Below are 22,933 nucleotides of genomic sequence, written 5' to 3' on the forward strand. Positions count from 1 at the left end.
GGGGAATCTGCTCAGATATAGTATTATCTGAAAAAACAGCAGCAGATCCCCAACACACGATTCTGACTTCAAGCCATCTGAGTAAAATTGGCAAGAAGTCAGAATGCTCTGCAGTGTTGTGAATAGAGTATCAGACTTCGTCCCTTTCTTGAGCAAAAAAATACACGTGCTGGAATTTGAGCATGCCAGCATGGATGGACCTGTTTAGGTATTCGAGCAACCTTGTCTACCTTCATGTTAAGCTCCGTGAGTAGCTCTTGAACACAAATGCTGAATGGGTGATTGGCAGTGGAACATGTGTTATAAAGTTTCCCCTATCATTGTTCAAAAACGGATGTCCACATGATGTGATCTGGCAGGGAGTTCAACTTAAAGGGATATGGTAGAGACAACAGTTTCCTTTGTCGAAGTGACAAGGATGGTCCATTTGCTTTGACATATAGACTTTGGACAGGTGATGTTCTGAATGCATCAGTACCAATATGAATGGCCTGATGGTGAATGGAGTTAAGCCAGCAAAGTGCATATTTCTAGCAGATGCATATATCTGACACCCATAATCTAATTTTGAGCATAGAAGTGCATGGTAGAGTTGGAGTAAAGTGCATCTGTTTTCACTTCAAGAAGTAGAAGAGAGAGAGAGAGAGAGTGGAGAATGTTAAGCCCTCTCATGCACTTTGTGCGAAGCTGAAGAATGTGTTGGAGGAATATCAGCTTTTTGTCAAATATGAATCCCAAGAATTTTGCCTCCACTACTACTGTAATACGGCTTTGTTGAAGTCACAATTCAGGCTCAGGGTGGTTACATTTTCGACAATATTAGATACAAACAGTCTTCTCCAGTGAGAATGTGAAACTATTGGTTGTGGCCCAGGAATTCAGATGGTGAATGGCTTGTTGCAGTTGTCTCTCAATAACCTTCATACTGCATGATTGAGAAAATATGCTGAAATCGTCGAATAAAGTGCATTTTTTAAGGTTGGAAGAAGTGTGGTAATGGAGTTTACTTTAATGGCAAAAAGCGTACCACTTCAGACAGATCCTTGTGGTATCCCCCTTCTTGGCAAAAGGGATGGGAAAGGGTGGATCCTACACAAACTTGTAAATGATGGGGGGGATAAGAAGTTTTTAATAAAAGCGGGAAGGTGACTTCTTACGATGAGGTTATAAAGGTCTTTTAAAATACCAAATCTCCAAGTTGTGTCAGACACTTTTTCCATGTCAAAGAAGATGGACACCAAGTGTTCTCATTTTAGGAAAGCATCTCAGCTAGATGTTTCCAGTCTAATTAAGTTGTCCAAAGTGGACCTGTTCCTTTGGAAGCTGCACTGAAAATGACAGAGGGTCATTCGATTCTAGGTTCGTAACAGACAAGTGTTGACCATTCTCTCAAACATTTTGCACTGACTGCTAGTCAGAGCAATACAACGATAGTTTTTTTGGAGATTTAGGATCCTTTTCTGGCTTGGCGAAAGCAAGAATAGTTGCCTTGCGCCAGGTATCCAGAAACTTTAGCATTAGCATAATGCTAATGCTAAAGGAAGATTGTGTTGTATAGGAAGAGCAGATGGTCCATGGATTTTGATGAAAGTTGTTTGATCATTTCATAATGGATGTCATCTGATCCAACAGCAGCAGCCTTTGTAAGAACAAGTGCTGTTTTCCACTTGTGGATGGTAAATGGCTCATTATATGGGTGGAAACCCTCTGATGTAAAATTAAGGGTTTGTTTTTCAGTTCTGCATTTAAGGACCAGAAACTGTGGAGTAAGATGACATGAACAGATGTGAGAAAAAGTTTCCCTAAAAGCATTCGCTATTGCAGTAAAGTCTGCAATAGTACATCCATTATATTCCAGGATCAATGAGGGGTGTGCAGTGTATTTTTCCTTCATTTTCCAAATTTTCTGCTAAACTACCTTAGCGCTGGTCATCTGGATAATATAGGATGTGAAACAGATCCACGATATCATTTTGACTCTGACGGCAGATGTATCATGCTTTGGCTTGTGCACGTTTAAAGGCTAGAAGGTTGGCCATGGTTTGATGTCTTCGGAATACCCCCCAAGCTTTGTTTTATGTCCTTTTTGCAGCTGTGCATTCAGCAGTCCATGGTTTGGGAAAAGGTGGAAACCTGGTGGATGTTTTTGTAATTTCAGTTGCAACTTCCTGGACATCACTTTCTGTGACGCATGTAACTGCATTATTGATAAGGCAAAAGCAAGAATAGTTGCCTTGTGCCAGGTATCCATAACCTGCTCTTCAGGAAGAGCAGTTCCTGCAGTGATGTCAAAGTTTGCCAGATGATGAAAAGTATTTCAGTCAGTCTGATCAATCTTCCACCACACTAACCTAACAGTAAAACGCAGTCTCCCATTAATTAGGGTGGTTATAATGGGGAAATGATCACTTCCATATGGATTCTCCTCCACCTCCCAAGTAAGTGAAAAAAGAAGAAAAAAGGGAGCAGACAGAAAGATCAATTGCAGAAACATACGGGTAGGTGTGTGGAAAAAAGTGTTTGTTGCCACATTTAGGAGGGAGAGGTCATTGTCATTGAGCATATACTCTATGACTCTTCCCTTCCCTTCCATTGATTTTGGCACTACTCCACATGGTGTTATGTCCATTAAAATTGCCAAGAAGTAAGAAAGCGGGAGGTAACTGATTTACAAAATCATCAAGGTCTTTCTAGGAGATGTTAGTCCCATGTGGCAAATAAACAGAATAGACAGTTAATAAGAACCTCACTGTAAGGCGAATTGCTACAGTCTCTATGCTAGTTAGAAGTTACAAAAGCTGAAAGGGGATCTGGTTGCCCGTGAGGATTATGACTCCTCCATGAGCTGGACCATCCACAATTCTATCCTTACGATTGATGGTAATGTTACACATGATGTAGTCATCATTTGACTTTAATAAGTCTGCTGTAAGCAAAAGGTTCATACTTTTGCAGGAGTGCCTTGATATGTTTTGCATTTTGCTGGAATTGACTACAATTCCACTGTAGGAATTTAGTCATTGTGTGGGTTTGGTGGCTCTGCCAGTTGGTTTCCGAAGTGCTGAGTGCTTACTTTTATCAGTCTTGGATTTATTTCTTTTGGGTGCTGTCCTGTATCCATTTCTTCTGCCACAAAGAGTTACAAGACTGAGTCATCAGTTACCTCTGTTTCTACATCTCTCTTTTCTTGTTTCACTGTTGGCAGTTGAGTTTTCTGGACTGTAACTTTTCTGTTTGATTTTAGTAACACTTGAGCAAAAGGAGGAACTGATATTGGAGTGGCAGCTGACAGATTTCTGTGCTGGTTTTCCTGAGCTCAGTAAATGACTCTTTCAGTGGAATGGTCATTTCTGTTCGAGTTCCAATTGAACATTTCTTGGCAACCATTTCAGCATGTGCTGCCTTATTGCTATTTAGGGTTTAACTGCGTTTCTGGCTTCCCAGTATGAGGTGTTCAGCTCTGCGTTGTTGTATTTACTTTTCTTCCTTCCACCTCTGGCATGCTCTAGAGTAGGCAGGGTGCTTGCTCTGGCAGTTTATGCAGGCAGGTTTTTAAGCTTTACATGATATCATTTCAAAGTCCTTTGAACTACAGCAAACACAAGCAAGAGCAGCACAGCAGGCCATTTGTGAATGTCCATATTTCTACCATGCTTTTGCAGGAGTTGAAGCACCTAAGCAGGTTTGGAACATACAGACGTATTGTGCAGCTCAGATAACCAGCTTTAACCTCATTAGGTGATGGTGTATTAAAATTAAGGATGATGTTTCTCGTCAGGATTAGATTCCCATCCCTACGTATGAACATTCACATTGCAGTTGTCACCCCTTGCAATTTCAATTCTGAACAGATCTCCTCTTCAGACGATTCAAGAAGATCCCATTTAGAGATCACACCTTGGGATGAGCTCAGAGTCATGCGGGGTGTTACTGTTATTGGTATCCTCCAATAAAGGTGCCATGGAGCTGTTTGGAGTGTTTATCACAATTTGTTTCAATAAGGATATCTCCAGAACGCAGCCGTTTTGCAGATTTAGGGGAACCTGCCAACCTTTCTGTTTCAGGGCTTGATGGCCTTTCCATGGTGGGTGGGTGGGTGGGTAGGTACCCTGGTGTTGCAATCTTCACAATACAGTTATGAAGTCTAACTCCACAATATGAGACATGCTTGATGGTGCACAACAGTATAAACTAAGGTGATTATTTTGCATAAAGCATGAGACTATGCATAAGATTCACTAGTGAACAGGTCAGCACCACTGCACCATGTTTTGTTTGTAGTGAACTGTCAAAGTAGATAAACTGCCATTGTTTTAGTTGTATCTCATATTGTGAATACCTTCATGAGTTGCCATGATATTGCACAGTGCCGTCTCGGTGGTTATCCGCTGAGAATAAGTAACACTAGTCTTCTCCAATGGAGAAGCGTTACCTACTCAACATAGTGCAATACCATGGTAACTCGTGAAGGTATTCGCAATATTAGATACAATTAAAATGATGCCAATCTATCTACTTCAGCATGTACTTCACAACGATATTGCCATGGTATTGCACAGTGCCATCTGGGTGGTGGTATCCACCAAGAATAAGTATCATTAGTCTTCTCCATTGGTGTAGTGCTAGTTATTCGAGGTAGTGCAATACCATGGCAACTCATTGTGAAGGTATTCACAATATGAGATACAATTAAACGATGCCAGTTTATCTACTTTGGTAGTTCACTACAAACAAAACATGGTGCAATGTCACTAACCCATTCACTAGAGAAGGACAGTGTAATAGTTCAGCTGCTGTATATCTTTATACTGAATTGTATCTAGTGTAAGCTTCTGAATCCAAGGACATTCACTTTTATCGATTATTCTATGAGAGAAACAGATTACCTATGACCAAATATGGCAAAAGCTGGTATCCAATGAAGTTGCAGAAATGCCAATGCTGGAAAAGGTGTTCCCTTCTATGGAATGATCTCCCTCTCATGCCAGTACCAGAAGGATGGTAGCTCCTTATCACAGTGTTTCTTGGTCTATTATGTGGAGAGTGTTGCATTAGCAGTTGTCATCATTCTACGTGCAGCCTGTTCAAGTTCTGCAACTTGCATAACCACTGTTTCATATAGAATTTTCCCAATGTTCATTGCAGTGTCAGCATGCAGTTAATCGAAACCAGGAGTCCTGGTAACTGATAAGGCATGATTCACACAGAATATTTTCAACAGTTGTACTGTGCACATATGGATGGATGAAAATGCACATTTAGTGCAGGAGACAGACTTTCAACACAGTTTACAATTACCATTTAGGTACTGAATAATTGACAAAATACCAACTTGACTCTCAGAGGTATAATATTTACATTTATAATGGGCAATTTAACCACATTGGAAACATTACAAACTATGTAGTTTGTGCATAGAGGAGTTCCTACTCATTTTACACATAACATGAAGTAGTTTTTATCTTCTTCCTATCCAGATTGATGGATAGGATGAATTTGACTCATATTATGAACTGTGATCACATGAGATCATATGTGATCACATATTATGAACTGTGATCCTGTAGGCTTTTACCAGTGGGGCCATATGTAGAGCACAGTTTAGTTGCATAGAGCCAACAAGAGGTAAGGGATTAATCATTTGATTAAAGTTACTGCAATGATATGAAGCATGTCTTAGTTTTTTGGATCCCAAATAACCTTGACATCGCTGGGTTCATGAGTTAAGACAAGTTTTTTTCTTTTTTTTTTTTGTGAAAAAGAAGACAGAAATAATATTAAAATTATGAGCAAAAGAACGGGTAAAAAATTTATATACTTTGCCAACGGGTACAAAAAGCTAAAATTTCAGAGTACTAATATCTGATGCTAATTTTCCTGCAGTCATATTAAGAGCACTTTCCTTCTTCAAATCCAAGATGGACATGCCCTGGTCAAAATGTAAGTGGTGTGACAAATTATTAATAGAATTTCAGCATTAAGAATATTTGGAACAAGAGTAGGAGTAGTAAAAGTAGCTATAAACCATAACAACAAGATATTGGCACCTCAGTCAACAAACTGCTCAACAGAAGCAGCAAAAAAAAAAAAAAAATTGCTTATGAGGACACTATGTAACTACATTAAATAAACACTATACCTATCATATGCATTTTCAGATATTTCAGACAACTTTGCTGCTTAATGAGGACAGACATAAACATAAGCTTGGAGTGTGGGGAAGGGGAAAAAGGAATCCCCGAAACTATGAAACAAATTCAAACTATTACTGACAAAAAAACTTATAATGTAAAGGTAAATTGATCTGGTCTTCAACCGATCCCTAAATGACTCCAAATGCCTCAAAGCCACTTTTTCCACCATCCACTGCCATTCACTCAATGAAGAAAAATGTCCATACATTTAGATAACTGTCACACTCATGTTGAATAGTAACAAGTGATGGTTTGGTACTACGTATCCTGATATTATTATTATTATATTTTCCTACTTAAGTGAAGGCTGCTATGAAAGACAGTTGTCAAAGAATTTCATGCATAAAAACTGAATTCCCTTTCCCTATGATTACCAGTCAGTAATTGGAATAACTGCCATCTGAAGGGTTGCACTATAGGCATTTTCACAGGAGCCACCACACAAATTTCAGTGGAACAGCAAGTTCCACTTCAGTATAATGATTTCTGGGGGGTTCCCAGAAATTATTTCCTCAAACATTTCATAATGGTTTCAGATACATCTGGTCTGCTTCAACTACGTTTTCAATGAATAATTAGGCCTGTTCAGATGAAATGATCATGCCATATGAAAATACTGACATGACTCCTCTGGTATTTTGTATGGAATAGAACTATACAATTCATAGTAACGCATATTCTGCTCAGCCAAAAGCAGCAGCACTGAGCTTGTTCAGTCCTGTTGAATTCTGCTATTTCTCAGTGCAGTGATTCAACTAATAATGCTGCTTTTGACACATACAATATTATTGTCATCTGCGATCAAAAACTGAAATATACCTATACTGCTTATTATTTATTCATAACCATACTTATTACCATTCAAGACGCAGAGCACATGAAATGTTAATTTTAATGCTTACCTGCAGATCTAAAAATATAAAAATTAATTTAAAAAAAAAGTTCTTGATTTTGGCTCATATATGAGAAATAAAGGAAATTACTCATTGGAAATAAATGTCTTACATTGTATGCATTTTGTTAATGTCGAAATAAGTATTAACATTAAGCTAAAGCATATGAGCAGCATATGAGTATGTGAAGTACATTCAAAAACTTACTGGAATTGCACTCTGGTATTTAAATGGTTTGCACAATGGCCATATGCTAAAGTGCAAACCATTTAAATATTAGTTTTGTGGGGCATTGCCTTTGATCTTGGTGCATATGCATGTGAAGTGGCAACTAGCTTGACCAATTCACTCAGGTGTCACAGCTGATTGATTACAGAATGTTGCAGTTTGAACAGCATGCTAACAAGTTGTTCTTTAAACATGGAAAAAGTGCTACAGAGACACTGTAGACATTACAAAAAGTTATAGAGATGTTGTTTTCTTCAAAGCATCACAAGTGGGTTAATCGGTTTAAAAACCAACAGGAAACACTGGAAGATGAACCATGCGGGTGATGCCCTTTGATGTCACAAAAATGATAAAAATGTCATGAAAGTAAAGGAACTCGTGCAAAATGGTCCTTGAGGCTTCACATACATTCTCTCAGGTATGTCAAGCTGGGTTTCCTACATGAGAGTCTAAAACACTGATGGAACTGATATTCAGCTGACACTTAAGTCAAGTGGACTGAACTTTGGTCATTCTGTGGCAGCCAAATCCTCTGTTTGCACATTTGTGATGGTGCAACTCTTAGTAACCCTGGGTATAACACCCATGTGCAAGTCTTTAAATACAGTACCTAACATACTGGAGATGATCACCCAGGTGTGAACAATTGTAAGCAGGGGTCGAGGTGTGGCGCCCACACCACACGGTGGAATGTTGCCCCGTTGTTTTACCAAGCAATACTAAGTCATAGATTACCCTCATCGAGTGGTGCAATACCAGCACTTTGCTAATTGGAGGCCTGAAGTGCTGGAATCCATGTTTAGTCTCCAGAGCAAAGCTCGGTCAACCTTTCCTCCCCACCTCTTCTATCACACAGTACGACTGATGTCTTTTGAGGTTACGATGGGCATCATGGAGAGATACAATCTTCCTTGCATTTCGAAGGTACAGCTCTAAAACAGTGTTTGCAGGCAGACCACTACTTAGACCACAATACCAAACCTATTAGTAACTGTCTAGAAGGCTTCCAGATCAGCTAGTCTATAATCTTGCCGCCTCAACTCTACCAGATGGTGACTGGAGGGAGTCCAAGTAGTGTGTCCATGCAGGGGGCATTGTCAATGTCACATTACATCAAGGGGCTAGGTATATTCTCATCGTGTGCATGTATCAAAAATTTCATTACATCATACAATATGTCCTCCGCACTGTTTCTTACTACTGAATTGTCAAACTAATAGAACAAACTTATCTGTGAAAAGATATAAACCTACCAAGCACTTCCTCATTCACTTCACAAATATATGTGGTCTCAGTTCCAACCTCAACGATATCCAATTACACTTAAAGTCTTTCAAACCTAAAATACTTTTTCTGAGAGAGTTCCAATTAACGGTTGATTCAACAACTGCTCATCTCAGTTGTCCAAAAAATATTCGCTGTATAATTCCTTTTGTTTCAAAGATGGTGTGCATATGTCCACTCTGATATTCCTTGTCAGAGACTTAGTAATTTAGAATTTCCTCTTTTTGATCTTTTCTGGTGTAAAATCTCTTTACCACATTCTATCGAATTCATCTGTTGCCTCTATTGTTCTCCAAACTAATCACTTGGAACTGTTTGAAACTTGAATTTCTCCAGTCCAACTTTAACAGTGAGGTAATTTTCCTTGGTGATTTTAATGTTCACAACTCAAGCTGGCTTCCATTTTCTAGTCACACGGATCCAGCTGGTCAAGATGCTCAGGCTTTTGCAATTACTTTTTTTTTTTTTTTTTTTTATGAAAACCCCAAACACAAGAAGTATTAGAACCTATAGTACTTAGTAACGTGCTTGGGTTTGTTCCAGAAAACGGCAGTTGAAACTCACAGAAGCTGGTTCTGTGAGTTTGAAGTTGGACAGTAAATGGATGTTGGCTGGTGGTGCCATGTGTTCGGACTATTTTGAAAGAGAGAGTGGGAATTATAGTAGCCAATTCAGAAGAACAGTGCCCATGGAAGTATCTGTAAAAAAGGCATGCAGCAGAAACAGTACGTCTATGAGACAGCGAGTGGAGAGACTCTGTTACAGAGGAGTCATTAATTAACCTAACTGCACTCTTGGAATGGAAGCTATAAGTCTGAAAGAGGTTTTGGGAGCACCACCCCAGATGTGGGAACAATATTCCACGGTAGGGCAGATTTGTGATTTGTACAGAGTGAACAGCTGTTTGGAAGAAAAGTAACGCCGAGAACAAAAGAGAAAACCAAGTTTTTTAGATGCAGAGGAAACAATATTTCTAATGTGCTTGTGCCAAGAGAGATTAGATAAGTCAGGGAGATTAGAAGTCTGAGTTTTAAAAGGATTGAAATCAAATAAGTTGTCTTTGCCTCACTGGAAAATTGCCAGTGGAGAAAAGATCAGAATTTTTAGAATTGATAGCGGATATTTCAGAAGTTGAAGCTGATTGAGCAGGGCAAGGTTTCTATAAACAGAAAGTGGAATGCAATGTGCTATCATCGGCAAAACTACGGATAGGATTTCCAGTCAATGGAAGAAGGTCATTAATATACAAGAGAAAATAGTGGGGGAAAGAACTGAACCTTGGGGGACACCGGCATTAGTGGAGAAGTTAGAAGACAGAGGGCTATCTACCATCACCCTCAGTGAGCGATCAGAGAGAAAACTGGATAACCAATTACAAAAAACAGTTGGCAAACCATAAGATGGAAGCTTGTTTAGAAGACCTTTATGCCAAACATGATCGAAAGCCTTTGGGATGTCAAGAGCAACTGCTTGTGCTTCCCCAAACGTTTCGCTTGAATTTGTCCATAAATGAGTAACATAAAGTCAGAATATCACCAGTGGATTGACACTGACAGAATCCATACTGGCAATCGTTGATCAGACAGAAGGTTTCTAGGTAGTTTACGAGTTGGCGGTTAATTGATTTCACCATTACTTTAGAAAGAGCAGAAGTAATTGCAACAGGACGATAATTGGATGAGAGAGATTTGTCCCCCTTTTTAGGAACTGGTTGGATATGAGCAAATTTCCAAGCAGAAGGAAAAACACTTTTGGAATAAGAAAGTGAAAAAAAGGTGGCAAAGAACAGGAGCACAGGTTTCGAGAACAAATGGAGAAATACCAACAGGACATGGAGCTTTCTTAGCATCAAGATTAATCAAAATCCTTCTGACATTCTTTTGACGGAAGACCACAGGAGGCATTGAATGGAGCATGTTGGGAATGGTGGGAGGTGTTTTACCAAGATCATTAATACATGAGTTGGAAGAAAAATGGGATGGTAGCAGGTCAGCTTTATCCTTGGCTGAAGTGACAACAGAACCATCTGGTTTTGACAGATGTGGGAGCAGAGATGGGCAAAAGTTGCAGCAAATAGCTTTGGCAAGAGACCAGAATGCTTAGCTACCACTAGGGCAAGAAGCAAGTTTTCTACTCTTAGCCTGTTCAAAATCTAGTTGGGACTGATTAATAACTGCTTTACAATTGTTGCGTGCTTTTGTGCAGGCAGAAAGTGAAACTGAAAAATTGGAAAGAAGCCAATTACGATATGCAACGTTCTTCTCTTGAACAGCCTTAGCACATTGATTGGAAAACCAAGGTTTAGATAAACGACAAGATTTTAAAGTGGAATATAGAATAAAGGATTCCATTCCTACTAGAATAATCGCACTGACATGATCTGAGCAAACGTTGACATCACAAGTTTTGAAACAGTAATCCGACAAAGGAAAAGAAGAAAAGAAATCTCACAGGTCATCCCATTTTGCATTCTTGTAATGCCAAACAATATGTGGTTGGGAATAGCCATGATATAAAGGACCCCATTGGAGAAGAGACAATCATCAAGTTGTGATCTGAGGTACCTAAAGGACCACTCACTTCGACAGTGTACTTAGAAGGGTTGTTTGTGAGAAAAAGATCAAGCATATTGGCTGTAGGGTTAGGACTGTCCGGTATCCTTGTAGGTAAATGAACAATCTCTGCAAGTCATTAGTAATTGCAAAAGCCTCAGCATCTCGACCAGCTGGGTCGGTGTGACTAGAAAACGGAAGCCAGCTGGAGTTATGAACATTAAAATCACAAGGAAAATTATCTAACTGTTAGGAAACTTGGACTGGAGAATGTCAAGTTGCAAAGAGAGGAAGTCAAAGAGCTCCAAGTGATTAGTGGAGTTGGGAGAACGGTAGAGACAACAGATGAATTTGACACAATGAGGTAGAGAGATTTTAAGCCAGAGAAGATCGAAATGAGGAGATTCCAAATTACCAAATCTCTGACGGAATATTGGAACGGACATATGCACAAGTACCACCTTTGGGGTGAAAGAAATCATACAGCGAATAATTTGGGCAACTGAGATGAGCAGTAATTGAATCAACCGATAACTGAGATTCTGTCAGAAAAAGTACATGGGGTTTGGCAGACTGCAGGTGGAAATGGACGTCGTTGAGATTAGAATTGAGACCACGTATTTGTGAAATGAACTAGGAAGTGTTTGGGAGGGTTAGATCTTTTCAAAGATAAGTTTGCTCTATTAGTTTGACAATTCATGGCGTTTTCAATAGTAAAAAAAAGTGGGCGTGGCATGCTGTATGAAGTAATAAAATTTTTGGATGTGGCGTACACATGGTAAGAATATACCCATTTCCTTGACATAACGTGGCCCCGACAATGCCCTCGCATACACACTATTCTGACTCCCTCCAGTCACTATCTGGCAGAGTAGAGGTAGCAAGATGATACACTAGCTGATCCGGAAGCCTCCTGAAGAGTTACCAATAGGTTTGATCCGGTGTACTAACTAGCTGCCAGCCTGCGAACACCGTTTTAGAGCTGTACCCTTCAATGTAAGGAAGACTGGATCTCGCCATGATGTTCACCACAACCTCAAAAGTCATCAGTCATATTGCATGATGGAAGAGGTGGGGAAGGGTTGACCAGAACTTAGCTCTGGAGACTAAAACACGGTTTCCACCACTTCAAGCCTCCAAGAAGCAAAGTGGTGATATTGCATTGGTTGATGAGAGTCGTCTACCTCCTAGTATTGCCTGATAACAGATGGGCAGCATTCCTCCATGTGGTGTGGGTCCACACCACAGTTGATTTAAATTACTATTTGAATTACTAATGACATTGCACAGATTCTTCATTTACCTACAAGAATAGCAGACAATCCTAACCACACAGCCAACACACTTGATCTTTTTCTCACAAAAAACCCTTCTGAGTACATGGTTGAGGTGAGTGGTCTTCTAGGTACCGCAAATCATACCATGGTGATGGTATCTTCTCCAATGGAGCCTTTCTCTCATGGTCATTATTAACCTCGTGTTGTTTATTTATAATATTTGTAATTCCTTTTAATTTGTTGGTTAAAACTATAGTAGTTTAAGTTTTTCTGGCTTCCAAAATTTTAAGCTTTATTAATGTTTTCATTAGGTTTGATACAATTTGTATGCCAAATGTAGTAGGATAACAGGGATGTGATGATATTTATTGCAAGTTTATATTTCTTTTTCTAGAAAAAAAGTTTATTTGGTTTGTTTGTTTGTTTGTTATTTGGTTTTTAGGAGCATTAGCAACTAAGGCCATATTGCTCCGGGATATGCGGTGGTCATTCCCTGACCTTTCCGCATCCTCCATATTTGGTGGTGACGGGCTCGAACCCCGGTCCAATCAAGAAGCGTGTTCTACACACTGCTGCTCCTTCCCACCTGGCTACGGAGGCGCGGTTAAGGATTAGTATGAGATTTTGAATAAAACTAAGCTGATAATATGAGCATTTTTTAGTTTCAAAATTTTCTCCTTAATAAGCAATATATTTCTGTAAACAATATGAACCATTTTTGTTTTCCATGAAACAGTACAAATGATGAATATTATCAATATACAGAATAATTAACAATTCTGAATATTCTTGAATAATTAATTTCCTTAATTGGTATAAAAATGTATTGGTGTTGTAATCAGATATTCCTCATAGAGAAGTTAGCTACATATGCTAATATGCAGCTTTGATTTTTTTTCTTTTTTTTTTTTTTTTTTTTTTTGTAAATATCATCCCATGCAAATAAATGAAAAAGACATTATGTAAGCTTCAAATTTTCACTATTTCATTAAATATAAGAATTTTTATATTCTCCCTCAACAAAAGGATAGCTGGATGAATAATTTACTATTTACTTTTTTAAAGAAATCAAAACCTTCTAATATAAACATAAATAGCAAGCAAAAGAAATGAGGAATAAGTTTAATTTAAAAAAAAAAAGTATATTCAGCAGTTCAACCTCTACTGAAGAATTATAAAGAAATGTTTCAAAATTAAACCCACCTGTGAGTCACCAGAATCTACAAAACCCTCACGGCATAATGACTGAATTAAAAATCCAAGTCCAATGCCAAAATAGCACTGTACGATAGGAGATGAATCAAATGCTAATTGGTTTAACATAATTTCACAAATATATATGATTAAGCTGGCATCTGAAGCTAGTAATGCAGGGACTAAGTGATATAAACCAACAGCTGCACAACTTCGTACAAGGGCTCCTCCACTACTGGAAAATTTACTATTGTGCTGGTAATGAAAAAAAAAAAAAAAAAAGAAGTTTTTTTTTTTTTTTTTTTAAACAAGAAATCATTAATTAAAAAAAAAACACATTCTAAATATAAAGGAGTGAATTCAAATTTCTTATCAAAATTACTACTTTTCCATTATTTATCTTACTTAAGAGATTAATGTAAGTAAACATTTATAAACTATTTCCTTTTCAAATCATACGAAGTGCTACTCAAATGTTCCCGAAATTTGAATTTTGAATGGGAACTACGCCTAGTACGGACTTGTGGCATAAGGTAGCACTGCATGCATCCGTTGTGAATCAGTGTGCCACATTGCATCAGGCTGGATAGAGTCACTGAATATTGATGCGCAGTTCTTTGGTAGTGTGGTTTAGCATAGTTTGCGATAGCTGATGTGTGGGGAGCAACGTGCTTGTATCAAATTTTGTTTCCTTCTTAACTTCTTGTGGGTTTCTGCTGCTCAGCAGCAGCAGAAACCCACAAGAAGTTGAAACAAACTTTTGGTGACAATGCTTGAGGCCAGATGCAGATCTACTACTGGTTTAACCATTTTAAATATGGTCGAATGTCAGGCAGCGATCCGTGAAGACATGCAGGCGGACCATTCACGACATTTGTGGCACTGTAGGACTATCGTATGGCATACGTCGGCAGATTTTTGTCAGATGAGTTGAACATGAGAATTGCAGCCAAGTTCATGCCACAGTTACTGAGTTTGTTTGTTTGTTTGGTTTTTTTTGGTGCATTAGCAACTAAGGCTATAATGCGCCAAACTCAGATGATATGTAAAAAAATTTAAATTTTCACTGACCTAATTACTTAGGTCACCATGTCAGTATATAAAATAACAAAGGTATAAAATGTAGAAAAAATAAATCAATAAAGAAATAACAATAACATGTAAATATTAAATACAAGTAAAAACCTTTATTGATTTAAAATAACTAAAAATAGCAGACACATTGTCATTGTCAGATAAAATCTGACTGAGTGTATACGGCTCAGCCAGATGATTAAAAGCGGTAAAACGGATATTGCTAACAACTGGACAATCAATTAAAATGTGTCTAAAAGTTAAAATTGTGCCACAGGACTCACACATAGGAGGGTCATCAGCCCTCACCACAGTTACTGAGCAAAAACCCAAAAGCAGCATTGCATGGGAGTTAGTAGAGATCTTCAAGAACAGGCCAGAAGTGATCAAAACATCCTTTCTACGGTGCTCACTGGTGACGAGAGTAGGGACATGCATAATAATAAAAAAAATGTTAACAGTGAATTTACACTTTACAGTTAGTTATTTATTTTTCTTGGAATTTTTCTCTTCTGTTCTTTGTAGAAGTCCATACTTTGTAGACATCAGCTACATTTATTGTTGCACCATTAGCTAAACACAATTTGATTCTCATAAGGTCACTTAAATGATCTTCATATATTCTATTTCGATTTTTTGTTTTAATTGAATTCATAGTGCTAAATCCTAACTCGCGGTCTGCACTTGATGCTTGAAATGTTCCCATAATATCATAGAGAATGGATATGTTACAAAACAAATTTTTAAGTACGAAATTTAAAGTGTCACTGAAAGTTTTAAATGTTCCAGTTTTAGCTTTTTTCGGAAATTATAAATTTTAATTCCGAATATTCTTCTGATATTTTAGAAATAACATCACTTTCATTATTTGTAATGAATCATGAATATTTTTTTGCAAGGCGTATCATATCAAGTTACCCCAAGTCAAAATTATTGCTTTCGTTTGTGATAGCATTAATATCAAATACTTTCCAATTGTTTAATTCATCATCAGGAAATCTGCTATCTAAGTGATCACATACACGTTTGATCAAGTGAATTATAGCTGCAGTGTCAACATCACTTTGAATTTTTTATAATACTTCTTTCACATTTTCACTCCAGAAAATATTTTTTCCAAGATATTGGCTTCTAATTTGTTTTTTTTTAGCTTTAACATATTGATGTGCATCAATAATGTTTAAACAACTTTTTTGTAGATATTTGCAGCAAAGCGATGCAAGCTCTCATTGAGCACAATTAATGCCACATGGTGTTGTGAATTTGTCAAAATTTGTAAACAGCATTCACTAATAGGATCATTACATTCGTTAACCTGCTCATTGCAATATTCCATTAATATTTCATAATTTTTTACTAAAGCAACTGCAAAATATCTGGATAACCATCTGACTTCATTTAATGGTTTAAAAGATACAACATTTTTTTTAGCTTTAACATATTGATGTGCATCAATAATGTTTAAACAACTTTTTTGTAGATATTTGCAGCAAAGCGATGCAAGCTCTCATTGAGCACAATTAATGCCACATGGTGTTGTGAATTTGTCAAAATTTATAAACAGCATTTACTAATAGGATCATTACATTCATTAACCTGCTCATTGCAATATTCCATTAATATTTCATAATTTTTTACTAAAGCAACTGCAAAATGTCTGGATAACCATCTGACTTCATTTAATGGTTTAAAAGATACAACATTGTGTTCTGTAACCTGGGCTAGTTCTTCTAATTTTCCTTTTTTTATGCTAGACGTGCAAAATATTGTATATACAGTTCTAAGCAACGTCTCTATACCTTGCATAATAGATACATTTTTCCATTGGTTGTCCAATCCTAAATCTTCTCAGTGTGCAACACAATGTTGTTCAGATAGATGTAATATTTCCTTTTTGAGAATTGCTGCTACTCCATTTTTCCTTCCAAGCATAACACTTACTCCATTTGATGTGAACGTTACCATCTTTTGAATATCAAGATGGTATTTGTCATAATAAAAAATTTTTTTTTCCTAAAATGGACATACTGTCACAGAATGCAAGCTTCAAAATACCTCCAAATACTGTTTTGTAATATGTTTAATTTTTCACTTGAAATTTAAAATACAAAATTAATATTTTTTGTTCTGAAATATCAGTACTTTCCTCTACAATTAACGTGTGGAAAGTAGATTCTCTTATTTTGTTCAGGATATTTTTTATGAGAACGGAATTTATACATTCAACAAACTGAAATGAATAATTTTTGCTTCTCCAATTTTTAGGTTGTTGTTGTTATGTTGTTATTTGGTTTTTAGGAGCATTAGCAACTAAGCCATATTGCTCCGGGAATGTGCGGTGGTCATTCCCTGACCTTTCCGCATCTTCCGTATTTGGTGGTGACGGGCTCGAACCTCGGTCTAATCAAGAAGCGTATGCTACGCACTGCTGCTCCTTCCCACCTGGCCACGGAGGCGGCCCCAATTTTTAGGTATATCTGTAACTTTTGCCGTGGGTTCATTTATGTTTTGTACAGAATTCATTGATGCATTAATTTTTATGGCTATCACATCATAAATTAAAACCTTAACCGTATCAAATTTTGATTTCAATCATTCACTTCTTTCCTTTTTTTATGTTACACTGCAATACCAGGGTAACTGCCCATCCACCGATGATAGGCCAATAGCTGTGAAACGGTGCCATCTGGGTGGTGGTACTCACTGAAAATAAATAACGATAGTCTTCTCTATAAGTGAAGCGTTACTTATTCGAGGTAGTGCAATACCATGGCAACTTGTTGTGAAGGAAGAGCACAATATGAGATACACAGCAAATGATGCCTCCCACACTACCATCATAGTTTCTTAAGAGTTATCTACAGTGTATCTACACCGATATTATATAGATTTTTTATGTTACGTACTTCTACAGTCTCCGTCAAAATACTTAAAATTCCACCTTTTCTCAGTTAAGTAACTTGGTAACTGCATCTATGTGTATCTTCTGACTTAGATGCCATTTAAAATAATCTAGTTTCCATTCTTCCCATTTTCTTCCTGTACTAAATTCTCCCGCAACTTTTGCCTCTGCACAAAGAGTACACAAGACGACACCATTTTCTTCATTGTATTGAAAAATATCTCCTAGTTTTAGGCTTTGCTTTTTGTTTGATGATGAAATTTCAGCATCAGTTTGTTTTAAAAGCCAATCCTTTTTAAATGTTTTGCAAGTTTTTTTTATTTACAGTATTTATGCCTTCAGTTTTTCTTCTGGACATTTTTTATCTGAAAAATTTTTAAATTAAAGAATTTTATTAATTCTCTGTATTTTGTAAATGAAGTTATTATAAAATATTAGGAAAGATCACAAATTTTTAACACATTATTAAAATAGTTTATAAAATTTTTAAAAAAAAATTTAATTTTTCATATTTTACCTTCTTTAATAAAATATTAAGTAATACGAAACGTTTTTGATTATACATAAAAAATCTGGATCAGTAGATCCGACGACATTCTGCCCACATATTTTTACGTATTAATTAGTAAAAATTAATACATAAAAAACTCGACTTTGAAAATTTTCACAATCACAATACATTCCTTATACACTCTACCCCAACATATACTGTGCTTGCGAGTGGTTCAGTGGACGGAATGTAAAAATGCTGACCTTCCCCATTATATAGTATTTATATTATTTTTTATAACAATAAACTCACCTTAAAAACATACAATATAAACTACAACCACTACAGTCCTTTATATATTCGTAATGTAATAATTTTTTTCATATAAATAAAATCAACATGTATAACTTTTCACTATGCACTATGTTTTTTTGTTATTTGGTTTTTAAGAGCATTAACAACCAAGGCCATATTGCTCCTGGGATATGCGGTGGTCATCCCCTGACCTTTCTGCATCCTCTGTATTTGGTGGTCACGGGCTCGAACCCCAGTCTAATCAAGAAGCGTGTGCTACGCACTGCTGCTCCTGCTCACCTGGCTACAGAGGTGCCTATGCACTACGTATTTGTAAATAAAAGATGTGGGAAAATGTCATGCAATAGCGAATCTTATGGCATGAGCTATCCCCCCCTCCTATATCCATTCTTCCACTAATACTCCTGTTGCCATCTAGTATGTCAGCTGTGTGTGTGGGAAGAAAAAGCACCTGTACAACTTCATAGAAATCAGTGCACGGCCATACACGTGCACAGCTTAGAGGAAACCATGGTTAAGGGAGGCTGTCAGGAGGAAATGTCCCGAGAAATGGCGCACAAAGAACTGGGTCCTTCATCGTGACAACTAACCAGCCCACACATTTCTCACTGTGGAGCTGTTGTTGTTGTTATTTTGGTTTTTAGGAGCATTAGCAACTAAGGCCATATTGCTCCGGGATATGCGGTGGTCATTCCCTGACCTTTCCGCATCCTCCGTATTTGGTAGTGACGGGCTCGAACCCCGGTCTAATCAAGAAGCGTGTGCTACACACTACTGCTCCTTCCCACCTGGCTATGGAGGCACCTATCACTGTGGAGCAGTTTTTTGCATTCAACAACATAACAATCATCCCCCATCCCCCTTATTCACTAGACAGCCCCCTGCGACTTCTTCCTCTTCCCAAAAATGAAAATCAAGCTGAAGAGTCAAAGATTTGACAGCATAGAGGATATCCAAACCGAATCGCAGGCAGTGCTGAACACTATGATGAAGGACTTTCAGGATGCATACAAATTATGGGAGAAGTGCTGGGATCAGTGTTTACTCTCTCAAGGGGACTACTTCAAAGGTGACGGTAGCGAATAAGACCCAGGGCGAGTCTAATTTATTTTATAAATTCATTTTGGGAACTTTTGGGAAGCACCTCATAAAAGAGATGTCATAAGAATTAAGCAGAAATTTTGAAGCATTTTGTCACATGCTTTTTTCTAATAACGAAGAAATCCTAAATTGTAGTTTCGTTTATGTTCCTATAACTTTTTTACAATTTGTCAGTGCAGCCCCTGTTGGAATGTGTTGTTGGATTTTAGGCCCTAAACCTAACTGTTATTCCCCAAGGTTATATACAACAATACTATCAGCCTTCTTTTCTAAGATACTTGCACAGATTTTACCTGATATTACAGAGTGAAATTAATCTGAAATTTTCACATTCAGCTTTATTTCCCTTTTTATAAATACTGGTGCAATCTTGCTCTGATTTTCTGGAATCTGTCCTGCAGAAAAGGCAGTGCAATAACTATGACACTATTTTCCCTCCAGCTTTCAGTATTTCATATCCAATTTCATCAAAGCTTGGTGCCATTCAAAACTTCATATTTTCCATGGCTTTCTCTACCTGTACAAAATATATAGTATCTGTGATGTGAGGATATAACCTCCAACTGTGCTAGTGAGGCTAAGCAATATGAATTCAGTGATACTGATGATTGTTTATTAAGAATAAATTATGATAAATGATGATTTTTTTTATTAGAAACCTCTTCAAGCCTGAAGGCAAGTCAGGCCCCTGGAGTTGATGGCAGTGTAAAGCAGCCTGTTATTAAACCAGAGGCTGTGTTGTTCCCTATGGAAGGCTGACATAATAATGAAGTACCTGCGGTCCCCTAGACCTGCTCCATGATGTGTTCTGTAGATGCCATACATGATGCATGAGCTACTCTCATTATGGGCTATCACATATGTTCTGTGAATCTATAAAGCTATCTAGATTTTTTTTTTCCCTCACTGAGGTATCACTTACAATTTCCCACCTATGAATAACATCTGCCACATTGAATTATGGTAGGTTATCAATGTGCCATCCAACCAACATCCCATGCTGAAAGTCTGTTTTAAGTTCCAATCCATGCAGACCCATGAGAGTTATATAAGTACATTTGAACCAATATGCATGTATGGTTGACTTCTGGCAAGTACACAGTATTTTTTGGTGGGGTGTCCAAATAATTTTAGTTAAGTAGTATACATAGTATATCCTGTTCTCGTATACTAAAAAGGCTGAACTGACAAATAAAACCTCTTAGTCCATAACCTCAATGCTATGTGCTGCAGCAAGTTCTGACTAGGTTCACAACACAGCTAACAGTTCTAGTTAGTATGCATACAGTAGCACTTCTGTGCAGTTGTTCATTTATAAGTTATAAAAATGCTTTTAATTGGCAGCATCTTTGACATGTAATTCGAATAACTTGAAGTTACTGAAGTATGTCAACAACTTGTCATTTTGAACATTAAAAGGAAGCATTTTTATGTTATTGTGACTACAGATGAATCCTGGACTTACCACTATGATCTGGAAAATAAGGGACAGTCCAAGGAATATCACTATAAAACAGCTCCATGTCAACACCCAGACATCAACATCAAAATCATGACTGTTTTTTGGGAGTTAGCCAAAGTGAATTTTTGGGAAAAGGGAGCACAATCGGTTTAGTCCAGTATATTGTCTTAGGCTCTTATTAGCATTAGAACTGGCCATATAGTACACGAAATCCACAGGCTTTTGCTGTACTGGCAAAAAAAAAAAAAAAAAAAAAAAGTAGATAAGAAATATAAATTATGCAGTTCCTTCCACATGCAAATAATTATCCAGTTGACCCCTAGATTTATTCAAAATGTCAGCCTCAACTACCTGTTGATTACTGGAACAAGAATCAATTTGCTCCTGTAATCAAAAACTTGCCATATAATAGAAAACTTCCTACAATCTAGTTTGAAACCTCTTCCTCTCTAATTTTAATTTATGGCTCCTAGTTCTGGAATTCTTTATAACAGTGAAAATTTCACCTTCATTCATTTTACTAACTCCTCTCAGAACTTTATAAACCTCAATCAAATCCCCCTCTAAGGTGCCTGGTTGCCAAGTTCTGCAGCCCCCATAATCACAGTCTTTCCTCGTAGGGTCACCCTTTTGCCAGTCTCACCATGAGTTGCCCTTCTTTGGACCCTTTAAGAAGCTCAATATCTTTTTTTCAGATAAGGTTACCATACTTGTATATAGTATTCCAAATGTAGTCTTACAATTGCCTCGTATAGTGTATAGTGTTATTTGTAATGTGGCTCTGGGGGTCCCCAATCCCCTTGTCAGGCAATGTGATGCCTACAAAACTCTGTAGAGGCCAGATTTATGTAGGTTAGTGAGTGTTTATGTAGTATTAGTGTGGAGTTGTGTTGTTGATCCAGCCTCTTAGCCTAGGGACCGGGGTTTTCATACAAAAACCTATAGTTTACAGTCCAGTGCCACAAAGAGGTGGGCCGGGCAGTAGGGAGTGTGAAGCACAGCCGTGGCAAAACCCTGTGGTATCCAAGGCAACAGACAGGAAGCACCCAGTAAAAAGAAAAGTGAAAATGGAAGATAGTGGTGGGAAGACAGGAAGTGGGAGGGGGTTAAAGTCTTAGAGAAAAAGAGGAGGGCAGTAGTGTGTAGGTGCCCACCTGGTTGAAAGGGGGACAGTATAGGCTCCCCCAGGACTGGATGCTCATCCTGCCATGGGGTGGGAGTTGAAAGGTGGTGGTGGAGTTATGCACCAGGCAAAAAGTGGGGCACCCACGTTGGGGGAAGGGGATGGGGAGTGAGAGTACAACCAAACTAGGTGGCAGGAAAGAAATTTCATAGGGAAAGGGATCCCTATGTTGGAGTGCCTGTTTACTGCTCATTCCCACAGTGGTCAGGGATAAGTCCTGCTGACCAGTGTCTGTATCCCACACTACACCACTAAATAGCTACGGGGGTGATGTCTGCTTGGGTAGGCAGGGGGCCATGCTGGTCCATCTGCCCACGAGTCAGTTCAGGGGGGGCAAATTTTTCCTCACCGGGGGGGATGCAATGGTGTGTGGTGTATCTTAATATGCTAGATAACTAATTACTAAATTTAAGTACAGTAGAACATCAGTTATCCGGAATAATTTGAAAGGCTGATTTTTCTTTCTTTTATTAATGGTAGTATTTTAGACAAATGTTTATTATGTTATGAGAGTATTTCTATCTGTTTTTTTACTTCTTATATCTGGTGAAATGCTGGATTAGGGAATCAAAATGAGTGATAGAGTTTAGTCATTTGCTTCCATGAACCCAATTTTCCATGGCATATTTTGTTTTCTTCATTTCATATTATGTTTAGTATAGCTACAGATTCGGTAAGAATAATATCAGCCCGAAACTGTGCAATTTATTATTTTTCTCAGTTTTTTACAGTAACATCAACAAAAAGAAACAGCACTAAAATGGGCAGAAAAATAGGAAGAATG

General features: G+C 37.7%; 1 protein-coding gene across 2 annotated transcripts in view; it reads right to left on the reverse strand.

The window, feature by feature from the left end:
- LOC150083319 (focadhesin-like) overlaps positions 1-22,933 on the reverse strand; it is a 457,209-nt gene that overhangs the window by 211,449 nt on the left and 222,827 nt on the right. Inside the window, exon 12 of one of the 2 annotated variants that reach the window (XM_090377972.1) lies at positions 13,632-13,877. The exons of the other annotated variant lie outside the window; for it this stretch is intronic. Within the exon in view, the coding sequence (XP_090234098.1) occupies positions 13,632-13,877 (246 nt within the window). The remainder of the gene's footprint in view (positions 1-13,631; positions 13,878-22,933) is intronic. 2 annotated transcript variants of the gene reach the window in all.

The sequence above is a fragment of the Mastigoproctus giganteus genome, chromosome 7, assembly GCF_048544385.1.
Source record: "Mastigoproctus giganteus isolate SK-2022 chromosome 7, ASM4854438v1, whole genome shotgun sequence".
Classification (NCBI taxonomy): Eukaryota; Metazoa; Arthropoda; class Arachnida; order Uropygi; family Thelyphonidae; genus Mastigoproctus; species Mastigoproctus giganteus.